The sequence below is a fragment of the Ceratotherium simum genome, chromosome X, assembly GCF_057802395.1.
Source record: "Ceratotherium simum simum isolate JZ-2026a chromosome X, ASM5780239v1, whole genome shotgun sequence".
NCBI lineage: Eukaryota > Metazoa > Chordata > Mammalia > Perissodactyla > Rhinocerotidae > Ceratotherium > Ceratotherium simum.
Genome location: NC_141940.1, coordinates 19,513,709 through 19,534,908, shown reverse-complemented (window position 1 = coordinate 19,534,908; position 21,200 = coordinate 19,513,709). Strand labels below are relative to the sequence as shown.

General features: G+C 38.0%; 1 protein-coding gene across 6 annotated transcripts in view; it reads right to left on the bottom strand.

Moving 5' to 3' along the window:
* MBNL3 (muscleblind like splicing regulator 3) overlaps positions 1-21,200 on the bottom strand; it is a 118,220-nt gene that overhangs the window by 19,256 nt on the left and 77,764 nt on the right. For all 6 annotated transcript variants that reach the window (XM_087426439.1, XM_014792776.2, XM_004437270.3 and 3 more), the window contains 2 exons: positions 13,973-14,137; positions 248-439 (listed from right to left, as the gene is read on the bottom strand). In XM_087426439.1, the coding sequence (XP_087282565.1) occupies positions 248-439; positions 13,973-14,137 (357 nt within the window). The remainder of the gene's footprint in view (positions 1-247; positions 440-13,972; positions 14,138-21,200) is intronic.

Sequence of the window (21,200 nt, the reverse complement as noted above, 5' to 3'; positions counted from 1 at the left end):
TGCACAGTCTGTGGTTGGGTACACCAAGACATTGTTCGACCTACTGTACAACTGAATCAGTGCACTTCAGAACAGGGTATAATTGCAGTAGTAAAATGTTTAACATTTGTCTGAGGTTGTACTCCATAAGCTAAAAAACCCAGGCACACTTATTTAAAGCATCCAAAACATTGAGCTCTGAGAATGTTGCTTTATGCATAAGATTAATGTCTACCCTATACATATTTATACATTTCTACCCAAATACCTCCAATTTATCTGAACGCATCAGTTTTGGACCAGCAGCTCCTGGCAATGCGAGAGGCGGGTTTCCAGAAATCAGAACAGGTGCATTTGGTAACAGTTCGGCAGGAACCAGGCCCATTCCAGGATGAGGTAAGTAAGGATTGAAAGCCATGGCAGGATTAGCTGCAAGTGATGGAGTCATAGGAAAAGAAGCCTGTGTGTTTAAAAGAGAAAAAAGGTGTTAGAGGCAAGCAGATTACTCCTATTATTACACAAGGAGGCATTCTTTCAAAAACCCTAAGCCATATCAAAATTTACCATTGTGCCCTCTGATTAATTTTAGTCTCATACTAATTCCCATTATAAGAATTTCTTATAAACCAGCAAATCTCTTTGAGTAACAAATTTATTGGTAAACTGATAAAACAAGCCACATAGTTTTAACAGTCATGAATTTGCCAAATTAAATCTCACTGATGGAGTCGGTTCCAAATGTCAACAGTGATATCAGACATACGGGCAATCTGCCTGGTCTCCTTACACAGGCACGGCCTTTGCAGGCCGACTTCAGGTTCTCTTGAAGGCCCTCTTTGTTTCATACGCCACCTTCCTCTTCCCCATCAGTACTGCTTGACTCTAAGGCTGCCTGTGCCACCACAGTTCCCACCTGTCTACCAAACACTTGCTTCTCTTTTTGGCCCGCTATCAATTATTGAAGACAGCAAGGAGTTGAGGAAGAAAGGGCTAGATTAAAAAGAGTGAGAACTCTAACAACTTCTTGCCGTCTACCTAAAATAAGATTGGTGTGGTCATTTTTTTTTTTTTAATTAGGGGTCCTATTTCACAAACTAATCTGACTTGCTTAGGTAGGGGGCCAGGTGATAGCCACAGTTCAAAAGGAGGCCATAAAAATGCTACAAGGACCCCTGTTAGGCAGGAAGAAATAAGATAACAGGATTATAAGGTACATAAACTAGACTATAACTTGTAAAGAAAAGCCTTAGAAATGCAAAAGCCTCTTACTGGTGTTTCTATTTTTTGAAAGTCCTGATCTCAAAGAGTTTGATATGTGCATTGCCTTTATTATCTGTAACCACACAATTTATCACTCCACTATTCTGTTTTCCAGTTTGTTCCACATGGGGGTGTCTTTTCTTCTCAATGTGGTTATAATTTCTTTGATAGTTCTCTTTTCTCCCCCTATAGTACCCAATACTTAGTGAATGACTGATTGAGTGATATAGTCAATGATAAAGTTTAAAAATAAATGTAAATATTTTAATGAATTAATAAATCATGGTTAAATGTAGTACATTTCTAATTGTGACTCTATAAGGTAGTTAGTGCATTGTTGTGCAACTGGTGGTGTCTCACTCTGTATTACTAATGGCATGTGTTCTTTCTTGCTTTCTTCTTATTTCTTTCACTAAAAAAAAATAATGAATCTGTTGCACTGTCAAGCTGTGCCCACACCTTCTGTTAAATCACATTAATAGAAATAGCTCTAAATACAAGCAGAATAGGAGGCTGTGGAGTGTGAAGTAAGGAGCAATATATATTCACTGCCCCACCTCCTAGTCTGACGTGTAATTTTCACCAGCACAGCATTCTCCATGAAGCCTGTGTTATAAACCACACTCAACTTAGAAGGAAGGGCTTCCCCATTAGCACTCTGCCTTAGATGAGTTTATTAAATTAGCTAATTGGCGCATTAGGAAGGACAGAAAGAACCTGGCCCCCCCTGAACTGGCAAGACTCACTAGAGTGAGTATAGAAGGCATGGTGGCCAAGAGCTTTAAGAGGAAAAGGACAACACCAGGTGCCAGGAAAGATGATGGAGCACTCAAGGGAGGTGCTTTATGGTTTGAGGACAAACAGCCAAGGGCTGACCCAGCCTAACTAGGCACTGTGAGGTAAGAGGCTATAGGGACATGTCATACTTCTTACTGAATGGATACGAAGCCCCAGGAATTAGCTGATGTCATATAATTTTATATAATGAGATATGAATCTCTTGGAAACAGCCACCCAGGCATGCTTCAACAATAAGGCAGCCTTTACCAATTCAATGATTCACGGCTGTCTCAAAATCAGCAAGAATCTCTTATGGTAAAAAATCCATATTTGAACCACACAGTAGTACTCTTTGTTTTACTTCTTTTTTCTCTCTGATTTGCATAGTAAATTTCTCACTGAAGTCACCAGCCTCTTCTCCTGGATACTTTTTGCTTTTGCCTTTTACAGAACTGAAAAAAATCACTATTACATTTTTTTAAACTATTGAATTAAAAGAAAGACCTGCAAGTGAGTGGATTTTACAGATTAAAAAAATCATCATTTACTAATAAATACTGATCAATTAATAATATTTAAACCTAATATACATGTAAATGATGCTTCCTATTTACAGTAGCTCTGAACTTCTGTAATTTTTTTCCTTCCTTTTTTGGGGAAATATTTCTGGTTAACTTGTCCTTTCTTTGGAATATATTTTAACCTTCTTAGGTTTGTTATATGCTCTACATGTATGAAAACAAGCTGTAAATGAATTAAAAGTTTATATAAAAAGTGCAAGGGGCTTGCTGAAAATGTTTAGATTTTTTAAGGTCTCACCACAAACCATACTGTGCCATCTTTAGGTTTTAAAATGAGTATTACTAGCTTTTATGACCATTTCCTCCTTGAGTATAAACTTCATTCTATAACACTGTTTATTGAGAAGAAGCAAGTTCTTCTATCCCCAACCCTGGGGTGTAGGCAGGAACTCCTGAACTTCTTATTTATTTTCAAATGGACATTTCTGTTTTCTCACCATCACCTCTGCCCCAGGGTAACTACTCCATTTCATGAATTTGAACATTCAAGGGCTTACCTTTGGCTAACATCCACCTGTTAAGTCAAGCAGCCTGAAAGCTCACACATTCAGCTTTAATAAGCAAGTTTAATCCTGCCGAATCCTAATCCTGCATAGTACCTATATTGCCGCCCTTGATGTCAGTTGAGCTAACATGAACCGATATGTGGGGTAATATTTATAAAAGAAAAAGGTTCCTAACAGGTTGAATCTGATTTCTATTTATAGCCTGAAATGGTCTCAACACTTAAATACGTTTCAGATAATCACTAAATATTTGAAAATATGAGAAAGCTTTTCCTCTTAGAACAAGAGGTGTGGATTTTCATCTTTCTTTGAGTCTTATAAAACCAACAAAAATGGTGGAGACAACGGATTTTATGAATAAAATAAAAAGATCACCTAGACAATTATTTACTCTCAGTGTCTCTAGCAGTATTAGCTCCTAGGGTAGGAATTCCTATGAGTTCACACTGACTTGCACAGTACCTAGGCACTATGAGGGCCTTAGGAAATGCCTCCTAAAAATCAATGAATCATCTCTAGAACAGCAGCCCCTAATCTTTTTTTGAGTCCTGGACTTCTCTGAGAGTCAGATGAGAGCTGTGGACCCTGTCCATGGAAAAATTCATGTGTGCACAAAATGTTGCATGTGATCTCAAGAAGTTCAAGGACATCAATGAAACTCACCCCTGGTGTGGGGTTATGGACGAGGTACTGTTTAAGAGCTTGTATTCTAGGGAAAGGGCTGGCAAACTGCTGCCTGTGAGCCAAATCTAACCCACCCTGTTTTTGTATGGCCAGAATGGTAAGCACGGTTTCTATGTTTTTAAATGGTTGAAAAAAACAAAAGATGAATAATATTTCACAACACATGAAAATTATATGAAATTCATATTTCAATACCCATAAATAAATTCCATTGTGCTTATTAGACCTGTATTACAAAAAGTTGTAGATATTTGTTTTCTTTATTGTTATACAAGTACCTAAATAATATCCTCAACCTTGCCTCTTGTCCCACAAAGCCTAAAATACTTACTTAGTCATTTACAGAAAAGTTTGCTGACCCTTGTTCTAGAGGATTCCAAAAAAAATAAAGCACTCTCTCAGTTTCTGGAGTAAAGCACTAATTATATATAATTCTATTGACATGAATTTAACACTTGTGGCAAGATTTCACAAGTTGAAAAAGTTTGGCTTTAGAAACCAATACTAAAGTATTCACTAAAATGTCCTTTTAGTTACTAAAATTAGGGTTAACTATTTGTTTATAGAACAATAACTACTCCGTGACTAAGAATGGGGAGATAGATGGAATCTTGTGAAGGTAAAATTTTAGGAGACACCACATATTGGTCTTAAAAGATTCTGAAGCACCTTTGAATAATAATACAATTCAATGAAAAACTATGCCTCAAATAAATTGTCTAGTTTACACATACATTTTGGGAACATTGACTTATTACTTAAAATGGGTTATTCCTCAAGCTAGTATAAAGAAATAAAAATTAAATGTTATGCTAAATCAATGTTTGTGTTTCCCCAACAGCCTAGATATATCTGTAGTTACTGTAATAATATCCAAGGTCAGTTACAATTATTGTTAGATGAATGCAAAATACGTGAAGCCACTTCTCCTAATCCTGGCCTGAAGTCAACCTAATAACTGAGGCCTTCCCTCTCTGAGCTCCTGTCTAAAGGTAGATTACTAAACATTTTCTTTTATAGGATGGTAAACATTTGGTAACAGTTTGTTGACTTGATTTTAATACTAGAAAAGTAGCACTCAACTTTTACTGGCACTCATAATACCTTAATTTTATTGCTCATTTACAAGAATTTATATAGTATAAAAGGAAGCCCCTTTCACTGTTACCATGCATATTTCTATCCTTAGATAATCCCAAAACACATTGAAATGTATAATTTTAGTTTCCATCAGACTTTACTATCTGTTCACATGGATGACAACTGAATAATCTTTGTTTCACAGGTTTTGCTTGGTCATCTCCACACTCTTTGAGTGATATTCTGTGGAAACTGAAGTAGCCAAAAGGCACCCTGCAGGAGGCCCACATAACCTCCAGACTAGTTAATTGGTCCCTCAGTAATTGGGAGTTAACTTTATAAACAGACGCAAGCTGATAGTGGTGTTTATGTGCTAACCATACTTGTTAATGAATAAGTCACGGTGGCCCAAGAGAACTAAGGAAAAAAAAAAAAAATAAGTTCAAGGGTCAAAAGTGACTAGTTGTCCTCACCTAGACCTGGCTTTTCTGACCTTATTAATCACAGAAGTCTCCAAGTAAGAGGAAGCATTGAAGGTACGCAGTTACACAAAAGATCAATAGATTATTATGGGTATAAAAGGTGTAAACTATAGCATGCAAGAGAGGGTATATCATGGTTTGGATCTGCCTGTATTTGGTGGAGGAGAAGATGCAAAGCAGGCCGGGAGTTATAATGGAGTACCTCAACACAGATTAGCATAACACCAGGTGATTCCTACAGGTAAGAATCTAGCAGGAGGGTAAATGACTTCTTCATTATATGGGCAAGGCCATTTTGACTTTGTTCCTGAGAAGTGAACAAGAACTAATGTAAAAATTATTTGTCAGTGAACCACCATGTAATAATAATGACAATTCAACTAACTTTAGTATTCCACTAGGAAAGGAAAAGTATAAGACAAATCAAGTGGTTACCCAATTTTAACAAACGGTATGAAAGAAAATATGGGTATGGGGGGCGGGGAATGTCAAGAGCTGACGAAAGCAAAGAACCCACAGGAAGCCTGGAGACTAGAAACATCTTAATGCAAGTCCAGGATAAATGGATGCTAAGAGTTACAATTATCAGAAGTTCAACAAGCAAACACTACCACCACCAAAACAACAACACAAATCAAAACGAAACCTTTCATGGTTGATAGAGAACTCTATGGAGAAAAAAAGAAAAGCCCAAAAATATAAAAATACAGAGGATCAGGGACAAATCAGAAATTAAGGGGATCACAAAAACATTAATTCACTATCTTGCTATTGTTAGATCATACATTCCTAGAGGGTAGAGACTGTTTCTAGTTAATCTCTTTATCCACCTCTTAACCCTTTTAAATGCCTGGCACAGAGTAGAGCTCAATAAATATTTACTGAATTGAAAGAAAAAGGATTTCTAAGCCGTTAATTCCTTTTAGGTTTGCCATTCAGAAAAATCCAATTCAAATATCACAGTACAAAAAAAACACTCAGAGATCAAAAGTAGTGGCAGAGAGACTGAAGAAATCTATCAGTTTTGCTCTCTACTGAGGAACACTTTAAGCAGAAGGCCACTCCCAAACGGTCTTTTGATATAGATGTGAAATGCTAGATCAAACAGTATGAGAAGCACAAGCTATTTTATACACACTCACACATGCATGTGCGTGCACACACATACACACATATGTATGTATGCATTTTTTTAATTGGAGTGGCTAAATCATCAGTACCAGAAGAGGTGCTGAAAAAACGGTTTAGTGATATTATAGACCAAAATATGCAACTTCTTATTACAAAATGTGTGATTCCAGGGGACTAGCAAATTGTTAATATGACTGGCATCCACAGAATGGTTTAAGAGAGGAGACTAGGCAAAAAAGAGTTTAAAGTATTTAATAGATCCATAAAAGACATTAAGGCAAGTTAGGATTGTTTGGGGGACCAGTTTAACCTTAAGATTATTATCAGGTCTGGGGGGTAACCACAGGCTTTACACTAGCTCTCCTGGTGGCCCTTTCTGTGACAAACTATCAAACTATATTGATCTGAGCAAGGGGATGGTTTTGTTAAGAAAAAAAATCATCCACTATAGCTGAGATTGTCAAGCATTGGTTTTATTTATTGTTGCTGTTGTTGTTTTGCTTATCTTCCATCAGTGAAAAAGATTTTCATAGAGCCCACTAAAATTCCTGCCTTCATCTCACTCTTGATCAACAGCAAGAAATTTTGAGGTAGCTGGCTGTAGCTCAGACTGTGACCAAGAACAGAGAAGCTAACAGGCCCACATAGTCTCATTAGCACTAGGCTCTAACCCATTGAGCTAACCAGCCCCAGAGAAGGACACAAAATGGGCTGAGATGAGATTACGTTTAATTTACCCCATGGGAATATATGAGGGAGGATAAAGGAAGAATGTTGAGATTAGTTACTATCAAAGAAACTGGACACTGTAAAAGATATCATGTACAAATGCCCTCTGGCTGCAAAAGCGTAGCATTTTCGTTTAACTTTTGAAAAAATAGATTTCACATTGCATATTAACAGAGTTGGGGCAAGGCAGCAAATCTACTGCTGGTGTGATTTCATTTGTTTTACTATAAAAGGAGCTTTAAGCTGTGTGACATACACAGCCTCGGTATAGGACCTGAATAACTTTGCTACTTTGGATCAGTAATTGCAATCAGGAGTGAATCCAGATCTGTGGGGCCTAAAGCTTAGGCAGTTGGGTGGGGGAGGGGAGCCTTAAGAACAAAGAATACAGAAATATATTTTGCAAATTTTACAAACATTGTAAACTCATTGCTGGGGCTCCTCCCAGGGCCTTGGAAGGAGACTGTGCAAATGAGGGGCCCTGAAGGTTGGAAGGAGACTGTGCAAATGAGGGGCCCTGAACCTTCACTAACCTCAGGGTAAGTCTACCCCTGGGAACAACTTGTTGAAACACATAAATAATGTTAGGTTTCAGTTGCTATACCTAAAAGTAAAATTTTGTCTAATCTTTTCAAAAATGTAGTAAAATCCAGATGAAATTTTGGGCTCATAGCGTGGTATTACTTCCGGCACTCCTGTGATGTGATTTGGTCAACCTTAGCCAATGTGGAACTTTACAGGATAATAACAGTCATAATTATATTAAGAGCATATTAACCTCATAATTACAAATTGCATGTCATCTACTGACTTGAACATTTTGCAAAAATTACTTTACAAAATATTTAAAGTCACCACATCAAGATGAAAGAGCTAAATATCATTTATCATTTCTCGAGTAGGTCAACTAAGAAATCCACTTGAAGAACCTTCATTAAAATACACTATAATTTCTGTACTGACCATGGGACTGGTAATCTAGAATATGGAAAGTTTTCTTTTCCATGAAATCTACAAAATGTCGTGCCCACCTTTTTCATGATAATTTTTAATAGGAGAGCCATGACAATATGGAGACAGCATAAATATTTCTCAATAAAGTTAATGTGAACTAGAAAAACTGTAACTCTGACGTGAATATGCAAAATGTATAATGTATTTTGGTGAGGGAAGGATACTATCCTTTTGTCTATAACTACTGAATCACTTAGCCAGCCCTGATGGTCTAGTGGTTAAGATTTGGCACTCTCACCACTGGGGCCCGGGTTCATTTCCTGGTCAGGGAACCACCACCAGTATTTCAAATACCAGCAGGATGACCCATGGTGGACAGGCTTCAGCGCAGCTTCCAGACTAAGACAGCCTAGGAAGAAGGACCTGGCCACCCACTTCCGAAAAAACTGGGCATAAAAACCCTATGAACAGCTGCAGAGCATTGTCTGACATAACGCTGGAAGATGAGAGGATGGTGCAAAAAGACTGGGCAGGGTTCTGCTCAGCTCTGCTGTACACAGGGCCGCTAGGTGTCAGAATCTTCTCAATGGCACTAACAACAAACTAAATCATCTAACTACTTACCATTTTCAAAAATTAAAAAGTAAATAAATATTTTGCAATTTTACTTCTATTCACTTAAAACTGTCCTAGCCCAAAGTTTCAAAGAGCAACATACAGTAGTCTCCCCTTACCCATGATTTCACTTTCCGAGGTTTCAGTTCAATGCGTTCCAAAAATATTAAATGGAAAATTCCAGAAATAAACAATTCATAAGTTTTAAATCACGCACTGTTCTGAGTAGCATGATAAAATCTCACATCATCCTGCTCCATCCCGCCCACAACGTGAATCACCCCTTTGTCCAATGGATCCACGCTGTATACACTACTCACCTGGTAGTCAGTCACTTAGTAGCCCTCTGGGTTATCAGATCGACTGTTGTGGTATCACAGTGCTCATGTTCAAGTCACCCTTATTTTACTTAATAATGTCCCCAAAGTGCAAGAGGAGTGATGCTAGCAATTCAGATATGTCAAAGAGAAGCAGTAAAGTACCTCCTTTAAGTGAAAAGGTGAAAGCTCTCAACTTAATAAGGAAAGGAAAAAGATTGTATGTTGAGGTTGCTAAGATCTACGGTAAGAATGAATCTTCTATCCGTGAAATTGGGAAGAAGGAAAAAGAAATTCGTGCCAGTTTTGCTGTCACACCTCAAACACGTATGTATATGAAAAAACATAGTATATATAGGGTGGGGTACTATCCGCAGTTTCAAGCATCCACTGGGGGTCTTGGAACGTATCCCCCAAGGATAGGGGGGACTATTGCAATACCTTATAGCTCCTATTTAATAAAAGAAAGAAAACATTAAAAGCAATGCAGTCTAAAAATAATGATATTATTCATTCATTAGTATATCTCCCATCCCCCTATCTACTGGAACTGCCTATATTTTCCCCTTTTGGTTCTGAAGTGCTACATCACCTTCACTCTTACTATATTAATGTCAGCTAAAAATACAAGCTTGTTTATGATAAATGTATTTGGTAAATAGAATTATAAAAATATGTTAGAAATGCGGAGGGTCCAGACAGACCTCAGATGATTCTATCTGAGATAAAGGAAAAGCCTAGAGTGAAACCCATGTTCACAGCTTCCGTGGTTTGGAACATCATAACTTGGCCACAGGAACGCAAGCTGTGAAATACATACAGCAGACCAGAGGATTTGGCACACCCCAATGGCTGAGCCAAATGGGCTGAGCCAATAACCTCTATATAAATCATCAGGTGAATACACTCGACTGGGCCAAGTTCACCTGTGTGTAAAGAACTGCTTCCACGTGAATCACCACATTCAAAGAGAGAAACTAAAGGAATTGACTAGCTATGGACAGGTCTAGATTATGCAAAATGTCTAAATCAAAAATATGTTAATAGCCTTATAACGTCATATCAACTTTATACATACATACATACCACCAAGCAGTGACAATCCTTCCTCCCTACAATGAAAATTTCTAGCTGTGAAATTGAAATTTTAAAACATTAGCTTTGCTTGTGAGTAATCCAGTGTGACTACTTTTCCTAAAATTCTTCTACAGTGCTCATGTTTGCCTCCTAATCATGCCAAGGGGAGTTCTTAAACTTCTAATTTTTTTCTATGAACATCAGAAACTCTCTCTTAAACTGCATTGAAAAATACTAGGGAGCCACACCCTTTGTCTCACTTGCTAAATTTCCTCAATAAAGCTAACAAAAGCTTTCAGAGGTGGAATTTTATACCAGCAAATGTCAATTCAGACCTGTTAAATACAGTGAACAAAACTTGCCTGCTATAGCAAGCATTCTACCCAAATTGACTAGGTGTGGCTTTTATTCATTGTTCAGTCACACTGAACAGAATCTGTTCTCCAGCTACCATCCCATTTAGGTTGACATTCTCTTTTTCTGGGGGCTTATAATAAACAAACCATACTCAGTTTTCCAAAAGCAGATATACTTTTCTGGTATCCTAGAAACAGATCAAAGCATACTTTGTGGAAAGACCTGAAGTTCAAGCCAGTGATACCAAATGGGTCTTAATATGCAATCATACAAACATCTGGACTGGAAATGTAAACAAAACCTTGACTATTTTAGAGAAAAGAATCAGATTATTGGGTGGAGGGGTGGTTAAAAGGGATAGAGAGTTGTTTAGAGAGAGTAAGTACCAGAGAAATTCAGCAAAATCATATGTTATTTCTATAGCAATATCAAGATCCATAATAAAGAACATTTCTTTCAAATCAGACTGGTAAATGTCACTTAAAATGGCTCACACTAGCTCAGTTACAACACGCGTACAAAGCAGCTTTCAAGATCACAAAAGAGGATCATATCAAACATCTCAGGGTTAGTTTTCTTGTACACAAAGTAACTGTAGAAATTAATCTTTTATCAGTTTATCACATCACAACAACCATTGTTAAATAATCTACAAGGTAGAAAAGCAATTTCCAATTGTTCCCTGGGGTCTTCTAAGCAATGTTTTGTATTTCGTGATGTGCTAGAGAATAAATTGTACTCCTGTGAGTCGTATCAGTCATGTTCTGTAGCCTGAAATCTGAAATCACCCTCATTGAAGAAAAGAAGGAAATGTATTCTATTCTAGAAAGCATGGAGAATCAAATTAGAAAGCACAAGAGGCCTGAAAACTCAATGGATCTCTCATCAGTCTCTAAAAAACCCATTCCCTATTCTCCAGTGAGAGCCAGCATGATCAATGATGCACAAAGGGTTGAGACTTAGAATGGAGAGACTCTACGGGAAGCTGAATAGAAGATGAATAGTCAGCCTTCTGTCTTGACCCCTATTTTAGCCCAGGCCTTGCTCTCCGATCCTCTGAAACAGGGAATTTGATTGGTGCCCCGATGTTGTCCCTTGACCTAGGAAAAGATATATGCTCCAGGTCTATAGGAAAAGCTGGGCTCAGGTGTATGGTAAAATCTGTTGTCTATTCTCTGCTCAGTCTGAAATTGGAACATCCCATGAGAGGCTGAGAGTAGCTAACAGTGGGTGAAAATCTCCCTTGCTTTATTACTCATCTAGTTGCATTTTCTGGACTCACCAAGCACATTCATTTCTCTGTGGCTTTGTTCATACTATTCTCAGTTTCTAGAAGACTTTCTCTTCCCTATCCCTTTAGAAGTAGGGAGGAACCGAAATACTTCAGTGTGTGAAACCCCAGGCAAGAGTTTGAAGAAGGCGTTCAACTACGTTAAGTATTACTAAAGGTCAAAGAGGCGCTCTGAGGAGCTCACTGGTGACCTTCTGGGAACTAATTTATAAGGCAATTAATCAGCACTGAGTTCCAAGGCAAATGTTTTTGGCAAACTAATAGTATAGGACATGAAATCTATTTATTTTACTTAAATTTGTCTGGACATTCTGGAAAAAGAGTATCAGGGGGCAAAATTTTAGTGACTCATCAATGCCCCCACCACCTGATTTTGCAGTATCTATAAAGATGTACCAGTTAAGGGGTGCTTTATCTACAGAGATCTCCTTGAATTCTGAGAATCAACTTTATAATGGGAGAGGTTTTGCTGAGAGCAGACCGACCTACTCCCACATTTTTATTTCATCTGAATAATATATACACTATTCAGCTTTCAGTGTGTTTATTGCATAATCACTGATGAAATGAGTAACAAATAAAAATAATGTAACCCTGTCAAATTAGTATCTCAATAATAGTTTAAAGGAATTAGACCATTCCTGGAATTAGAAAGAGACACCACTGAACCAATTTTGAGACCTGGAAGAACTCAGTAGAAAAGGGACAGTTTCCAATTCCCCCTGAAAGGTCCAAGACCAAATTGCAACTTTATATTTTAAGGTATCAGGACAAGATGAATTCTCAATAGGACAAAATTACTTTTTAAAGGATCCATTTAAATTCACTGATCCACAAAAATACTAGACACTGGTCTAGAATGACACCATAATCTTATTCATTTCTGTGAAGGGAAACTCTACGGCTAGGTTAAGTTAAAACTACCATCAAATACCTGGCCAGTGCTCTGCAAGACTGTCAAGGTCATGGGAAACAGGGAAAGACTGAGCAACAGCCACAGAGCAGAGGAGAGAGGGGAGACAGAATTCAAATAAATGCACTGTAGTGCCCTGGATGGACACTGGAACAGAAGAAGTACACCAATGGAAAAACTGGTGAAACCTGATTAAAGTCTGAAGTTTAGTTAACAGTAATGTGTAAATGTCAGTTTCATAGTTTTGAAAAATATACCATGGAAATATAAGATATTAACAGTGGGGGACACTGGGTGAGGGGTAATATGGGAACTCTCTGTACTATCTTTGCAACTTTAAATCTAAAATTATTTCAAAATAAAAAGCCTATTAAAAAGTAACAACACAACCACCATCAAAGAGCAAGGAAATTTGTTTGAATTAACATCCTAGAATTCATAGGTTTACATGTAATAATAATCAACCCTTCTCCTCATCTTAAAATGCCCCTGCTCCTTTATTAATATTCTTCTATAAACTGAATTTGTGCTTAAACGCAACCCAGGTTTTAAATGCAACACACCTGATTGCTCCCTTCACATGCTGAACAGCTTTGTAGTGTCAATTAATATAGTAGCTTGCATCCTAAATCCTTCTGTAACTGACGTCCCAAAGGCCCTGCAAGGTTATTCCAATGTAGATATATATATTCTTTTTTTTTTTTTTAAGATTAGCCCTGAGCTAACATGTGTTGCCAATCCTCCTCTCTTTTCACTGACGAAGATTGGCCCTGGGCTAACAACCGTGCCCATCTTCCTCTACTTTATATGGGACGCCTGCCACAGCATGGCTTGACAAGCAGTGCGTTGGTCTGTGCCCGGGATCCGAACATGCGAACACCGGGCCACCGAAGCAGAGTGCGCACACTTAACCGCTATGCCACCGGGCCGGCCCCTAGATATATATTCTTTTTTTTTTTTTTTTTTAAAGATTTTATTTATTTATTTTTTCCCCCCAAAGCCCCAGTAGATAGTTGTGTGTCATAGCTGCACATCCTTCTAGTTGCTGTATGTGGGACGCAGCCTCAGCATGGCCGGAGAAGCAGCGCGCCGGTGCGCGCCCGGGATCCGAACCCGGGTCGCCAGCAGTGGAGCGCGCTCACTTAACCACTAAGCCACGGGGCCGGCCCTAGATATATATTCTTAAAAAAAAAAGACACCTAAACACATTTTTTCAAAGACAAAGCTATGACTTACAAGTGATGACATTTGAGCATTTTGGAGCATATATTGCATCTGCTGGGCGAACATGGCTGCAGCAGTCTTTTGTTGAATCAGATTGTTCCGTCCATTAATTTCCAGCTGTGTTTTTAAGTGTGGAGGAGGGTGAAGGTACTTGCAGTTCTCTCTAGCACACCGACCCTAAAAAGGAAGAATTAGACAAATTTCCATTAATATTTCTAAAAATCTAGTATGGCTAAGAAAATAAGAAAAGTTTCTGTATCGAGTTCTTAGTATCTGCCAAGTACTGTAATTAGTACTTTACATGAATTAACTTATTTAATCTTCATACCAACCCTCTAAGGTTGATACTCTTATAACCTTCATCTTCCGGATGACGAAACTGAGAGTAAGAGAAGCTCACGCAGCTAAAAAGAGACAAAAGCAGAACTAAAACCCAGTTCGTCTGATTCCAGAACTCATTCTCTTAGCCAGTTTGCTCTGCTCTACTTTGATATACATCAAATTATGTTTAAAATATAAAATGTTAGGAATAGTATGATATCATCATAACAGCACAGATTTAAATAAAATTTTTCAACATGAGGTATAAAATCATGTTAAATAAGATTCAGGATTTGGATCTACATATACAAACAATCGAGAACATTGAGGGAAAATGTTAAATAACTATATTCATATAAATATATCTCATAAATTTTAGATCCATTATTCTGGACAATTTTAGCTCTAAAGTTCTTTTGCCTGAATCCATACAATGTGAGAAACATCCTGAAATCCACTGAGATTCTGTTCTTTAGGTTCCAGAGGCAATGGCCCTAGATCACTTGAATGATTGAGACCAAAGTGTATTTTGGAGTCTCAGCTATTTGAATGTTTTATTGATGGTTTAGGCCCTTCCAGACAGGACAATATGTCAGTCCTGTGGAATCAAACATGCCTTTAGTGTTGCCTAAATGCTGACATGGCTGCTAATTATGGTGTTTACTCTATGGTAGCAAAGGATGTCACTGGACAGGTATTTATCACATTGTCAAATGTGACCTGTTGTTGTATTTTTTTAACTCATGAGCACTACACAGAGCAGCTAATGATTCTCTCATTTGCACCAATAATCCTTTTAGGTTCACCATAATCCTTTTAAGACAAGCAAAACTGCAAGTAATTCTTCTTCCCACAGAGGCTAAAATTCTTTACAGTGCATGAGCTTATTGGAGGAAGAGGTAGAGAAAAAAGACAACTTTTTTTTTTAAACCCAAGAGTGCAAGTTGCTAGGCCACTTGAATTCCTAGGAGAAAATGAGTTAGTTCATCAAGTGTTTTCAACACATGCTATAAATTTTCCTTATTTATGATGCCTGAACGTTTTACACCATCACTTCTCCATATTTAGTTATCTTGTTATTAAAGCATTTCTATGGTTTCACTGAGCATCAAGGTGCGTCCTTCTAAACTTTATAGAGCTACATAAAATGCTAGAGAAAAATCTGCCACCCCAAAATGTGTCTCTTTGGCATGAGGAAGTTTTTCTTTTACTTCCCCCTTAACTGCCTAAAAGAATTCAGATAAAGGGCCTGTTCCAGGAAGAAGAGCTATCACCAGAGATCTCTACAAAGAATATGAGCTAGGTGTGGTAGACTGGGGAAAACTTACCAAGGCCTGTTTGATCAAAGTCTTCTCTGTGTCCCATTGTTTCTAGATGTCCCCAGCAAACATTTATTTACTAAACATTTATCCTTTTCATTCTTGCTGTGCATTGCCTTCCTTCCCTTTGAACTCCCAGACACTTGCCCCCTTCTCCTTAGCTCAGGATGGCATATAAAACTCAATTGCCTGACTGTCAGGAAACCTCATATATTTGGGATTCCCATAGGCACATCATTAAATTTTATTTTCTCCTGTTAATCTGTCTCATGTCAATTTAATTCTTAGATAAGCCAGAAGAACTTAGAAGGGTAGAGGAGACATTAACCTTCCCTAACAATGCAAAACTAGATGCACTGCAACTGCTCTTTTAAATATTAGATCACTGGGATGAGGAGGCTCTATTATTTTACCTCCCCTGGCGAGAAGCTGAGTATAACTTAAAACATAGCTTGAGAAATTAAAGGGGCCACTACTGTTTTCTGTCAGGTTTGTCTTTTTGTTTCTCTCATTGAGCAATTTATCTAATTTAATGATTTAGAAAATCAAATAATATCTTAGTATCAATGTACCTTTACAATTCTCTGCAAATCCTGGAAAAGGAAGAATTTATTGGTAGTAAGAGTTGAGAATTAGGTATTAGGTCAATCTTCCTGAATTCATAAAAGCAGGCCAGGAATAGCTACATAATTTCAGCACATATAACGACTGTAGGGAAATTGTTATATGTGCTAAAAATCACAGTAATGTTTTTTTTTCCCTGTTAATGTGTCCCCTACGAGAAAATATAAGCTTCTTTTTACACCTACCACAACATGCACCAAGGCAAAGTCACAAGGATTTTTGTCCCTAGATTCTTCACCCTCCACCCAGCACAACTGAGGTTATATGGCTCAGAATTAACAGCCTGGGGGAAGCAGTGATACTTGGTGGCTTCCACCGCCAAGCCTGCTAGTTTATACTTTGGGTTTCTCTTCCTCCTCCCACATCCTAACATTAAAGATTTCCCCAAGGTTCAGTCCTAAATCCTCTGGTCTCCTCTCTAATCTCTTCCCTGGAGAAATGAAGTTCTTGTAAAGTTTCACCTATCACAGCAATTGCTCAGATCTTAAATCTATATCTCTGCCTCTGACTCCTCTTCTGAATCTCAGTTCTTTTTATCACTAACTGTAACTGCATCTGGAAATCTCTACCCCTTAACCAGGTCTAAATAACTTACTCCTGACCTTCCCTCCCCTTACACTATTTTTCCTCACATTTAGGACCATTGCTCCAATTCACATGCTTTGGGACAGTTACATAGCAGCAGCGAAAAAACAAATTAGGCACCTGCTGAACAGGATTGCCTTAGGATGGCAAATCCACCTTGATAGCTTTTCCAGACAAGTGGCAAACACAACTACAGACATTTATACAGTACACGATTTGTAACCCTCCTATAAAAAAAGCTATATAATGAAGACCGTCTCTTATATTCAGGAATTCCAAACAATAGATTAGTTAAGAAAAAAAAAAAAAAAAGAAAGGAAAAGGAATATATTAGAATTTTACCATTTGTTATAATTTAGAGTTTTAACATCATTTATATTGAATACAATCAGAAAGAGGAGGGAGGAAGGAAGAGAGAGAACATGGTGTATTCGGCACATTTCCTGCCAATCTACAGATAAAGAATTACTACCTGCCTTTGTGCGTTTATATTACTGTCCTTTATATATAATAACTTTTCTTAAGCCTTTTCTTGGGAAACTGATGACATTTTTACAAAGCAAAAACAGTACACAGAAATAGAAAAAAAAGAGAATTACACTTCAAAAATTACATATGTTGGGCTATAAAACTAAAGTATGGAATATGAGGCAGCACAGATTTTAAAAACTTATTTATCTTAGTTAGGAGATTTTACTTGATTTATAAAGCATTCTCTTTTGAATGACGGAATCCATAATTTAATTCTATAATAACGCAAATGCACAGCAATACTACCTTACCAGAAACTGCTGCTTATGTTAAAGAAAGCATATAAAAGACCAAAAAAATCTTCATTTTCTAGCCAAACAATAAAGAGACCAAATAATTTAATATCAACGTTATCTGCTGAAAATAATATTTGAAAAGAAAACCAAGCCCCTTATGTTTTTTCAAAACGACTTTAGAACTCAAGATAATACATTTATATGCACACTTGGTGATAATAAATCTCCTCTGTATAATATTCATTCTTCAAGAAGCCCAAACTTAATTATAGGCCAAAATAGTTTAATTGGAGTTTTTGGGGGGGCAAACTTTGTTTTTAACATTTGCTGACATTTGCTTTTAGTCCTTGCAGGGGATTAAGGCTTTGGTAAGCATGTATGGATGAGATGGGGTGGAGGCAGGGGAGGGACTGCCCTGCACACTATGCAATCACCTATTGTTTTTGGCCTTTGGAAAACCAATGACTATGGACTAGAAAGGCCCTAATGTTTTCCTTAGGCCAGCTAAACCTCTGAATGGGCCACAAGATACCCTACCTATCACACTGCCTATAACAGTCCAGAAACTATCTTAGTCTAAAAAGATCATCCCTCAGGTTTCCCAAGTGAAGTCAATGGTGTCCCAAGCCCTCCTTCTAGACCCACAGATTCAGAGTTGCCATGTGCTCAGTGCAAATTTCAGACCATGTCCTAAACGACTCTACACATGTTGTACCTATAAACAGTTGCCATCCACTAGCAGAGCTGCCTATATCCTAAAAACAGCAGCAAAGGCTAGTCAAGACACGTAAATCTCTCTCCCACCCCTACGTGTACACACAAGATTAAAGAAGCATTGAAGAGATAAGAGTGCAAGCCCATTTATGCTCGCCTCAATTTCACTTCTTTTCCATTTCCTTTGGCCTTAAAAACAAATCATTCTCATCTGGTCTTTCACTATATTACTGAGTTAAGAAAATAGCAAAGTGATTCAATAGGAAAGTGATTCTCTGCTGAAATAAGTGCTACTACACCTATGAATTTTCCAGCTCCCCTTTTCCATCTACTCTCTTTGAAAATGCTCCCGAAAAGCAGCAGGGGGAGAAAATGGCCAATGAAATCTCTGAAATACATCTGCATCAAAAGTTGATGACAGGCAAAGGAAAAAGTTGCAGAGCATTTATAAAACCTCCAAAATTCAATTGATTTCCCTTTTCCTACCTTCAGGCTTTTCACAAATGAGTACAAAGCCTTTGACTGAGAGAGAAAAGTAGCATTGTAGAGATTCAAATCCCACCTAAGTCTTGGGAGTTATGAGAGTGAGTCTGTCAGATACAAGACTTCCCGTGTACTCGGTGGTAAAAAAAAAAAACCCTGTGAAATGTACCTTTTGTATGTTCCTGAGAGAAAGCTCTACCATCCTTCAGAATAAGAAAAAGACCCTAGGAAGCTGAAAATTACCCTTTGTCAGTCACTGTATCTTAACAGAAACAGCTGTTTGCAGAATGACTTGCTTCTTCAAACACATTTGGAATTATGGAAAAAAAAAAACCTTCTCTCAAATACAATGATAACTGGATTACCTTTTCAAAGACATCTCACTGCTCTGCTAGACTACCAAGAGTTAAAAGCTAAATAAAGGCAACAAACAGATGATTTGTTCTATGCAAAAAAAATTGTTATTCCATTTTAATGATTACGTGTTAAATAAAAATTCCCATTGATTATATTGTATCAGTGAAACATCCTTACACGCGTAGACATGGCTTCTCAGAGGAAACAACAGTAATTTCAGAATTACAAATCATACGTAGTAGGTTGCCTGGTTCCTACATCACAGACCTACTAAAGGCTAGGAACAATCTGAAAGAGCTAAAAGTGAGGCAACGTTAAGATAAACTGAGTATTAGCCAGATGTCCTCATACTAATGACAGATTTCCCACTTTCTTCCTCTTAAAGTTCTGTCTTTATAAAAGTGGATATCATCTGCATCATTTTCTCCTCCAATACTGTACCATCTATGAATGCTGATAAATATGCACAAAGAGCATCCTTAAAATCTTGCATACAAGTTTTAATTTAAATTTGAGATGCAGACAAGAAATCTAAAAAAAAATGTTTTAATAAACCATTTCCTGAATATATTGAAGGCAAATTGGTGAGGCTGAATATAGACCCCCATGGAGAGGGCCACAAGGACACTCCCCCACTGCAGTCAGCATTGCATTGCATTTCCTTACGCTGTTGAACTCTGCTTTCTTGAAATCCATCCCATGTACTTATATACAGAGCAACGACTTGGGTACAAACCAGACACCAAGTCCGAATAGGTAAGAAGCTAGAAGGAGGCAGAAGAACTTTCTTGCCTATCTGCCTCAAGGGAGCATTCAAATTGTGACCTCCAAAAGATGAAGGGAGGAGTAGGCTCAACAATCACAGCATTGTTCTGAAATGGCCCACTAAGATAATTTGATTACCAGAAACATAACATTTAGGGCTGAACCAGATTTTAAGGAACATCTCTTGCATTTTTATCTTACAGAGAAAGTGAAGGCCAAGTTTCCAGACTCTCACTACCCAATATAGATTTTCAGTTCAAATGACTCTTCCTCTGTAAAAATTTTCCTGAACCCATCTCCCCAACCCCCCTCCCATCTATCTCGCCCTCTTCGTGCCTCCAACTGCACCTTGTACTCAGTTTTATCTTAGCACTTATCACTGTGTACATGAATAAATTGTTTGCATGCCTATGCCCCCATTAGACTTTGAGCTTATCTAAAGGCAGGCCTATATCTTTGAATCTCCAGGGATGTTTCTGTGCCTGGTGAGTGGTGGCCACCGCATGAAAGTTTGCTGAGTGAATGAACAAACTTTGTGAGAATTCTTTTATAGGGCATAACACTAATTCTGCCTTAGAAGCCTAATTGCTTCTCCTGCTATTTCCTTTCATAAGTTCTTTCTTCTTCCTTCCTTTCTGAGGCTGTTCCTGGTTGTCTGTCCCTAATGAACTGTTATTCTATTCAGGTCCAGAAAACAGTTAATTTATAATATATTTTTTTTTTGCTAGGAATATATACTCTCAGGTGGATGGGGCCCTCATGGCTGAGACATCCTGGTAATTCAGTATAACTGAACCAGAAAAGTCAGGAATTCATGAGGCACGCAGACACAAACCCTGGTCTAATTCCAGGGGTCTGTGGCCACTAGAACCCTCAGGATATAGGGCCCCTCCGAGGTGAATAAAGGAACCCGCAGCAGATTCATATTTAATCAGCACTTGTGCCTGCCCAAGGGGAGCACTGCATTTTGAGGGTCAGTTTAGAGTAAACTGCCTTCTCCAACTGCTCCACCCCCACCCCGCATTTCTCTGAACAGGCTGCAAGTCAAATTCCCTGAAGCTACTGAGACAAAGGTGGAATACACGGCTTTAGGATAATCACATTGGGTGGGCCTTCGTGTGGACGTCTACGGCATACGCTGACTGCTTACAAGAAAAATGTTCCTGTTGTACTTCAAACCCATGTTCAGCTGCATTCCCATTAAACATTTATTTTCAAAGAATGAGCTTGAAAGTTTTCTTTGAAATTTTTTGAAGAGCAAATAACACCAAAAATCTTAGTTGCTGTTCAGAGTGAAACCAAGTC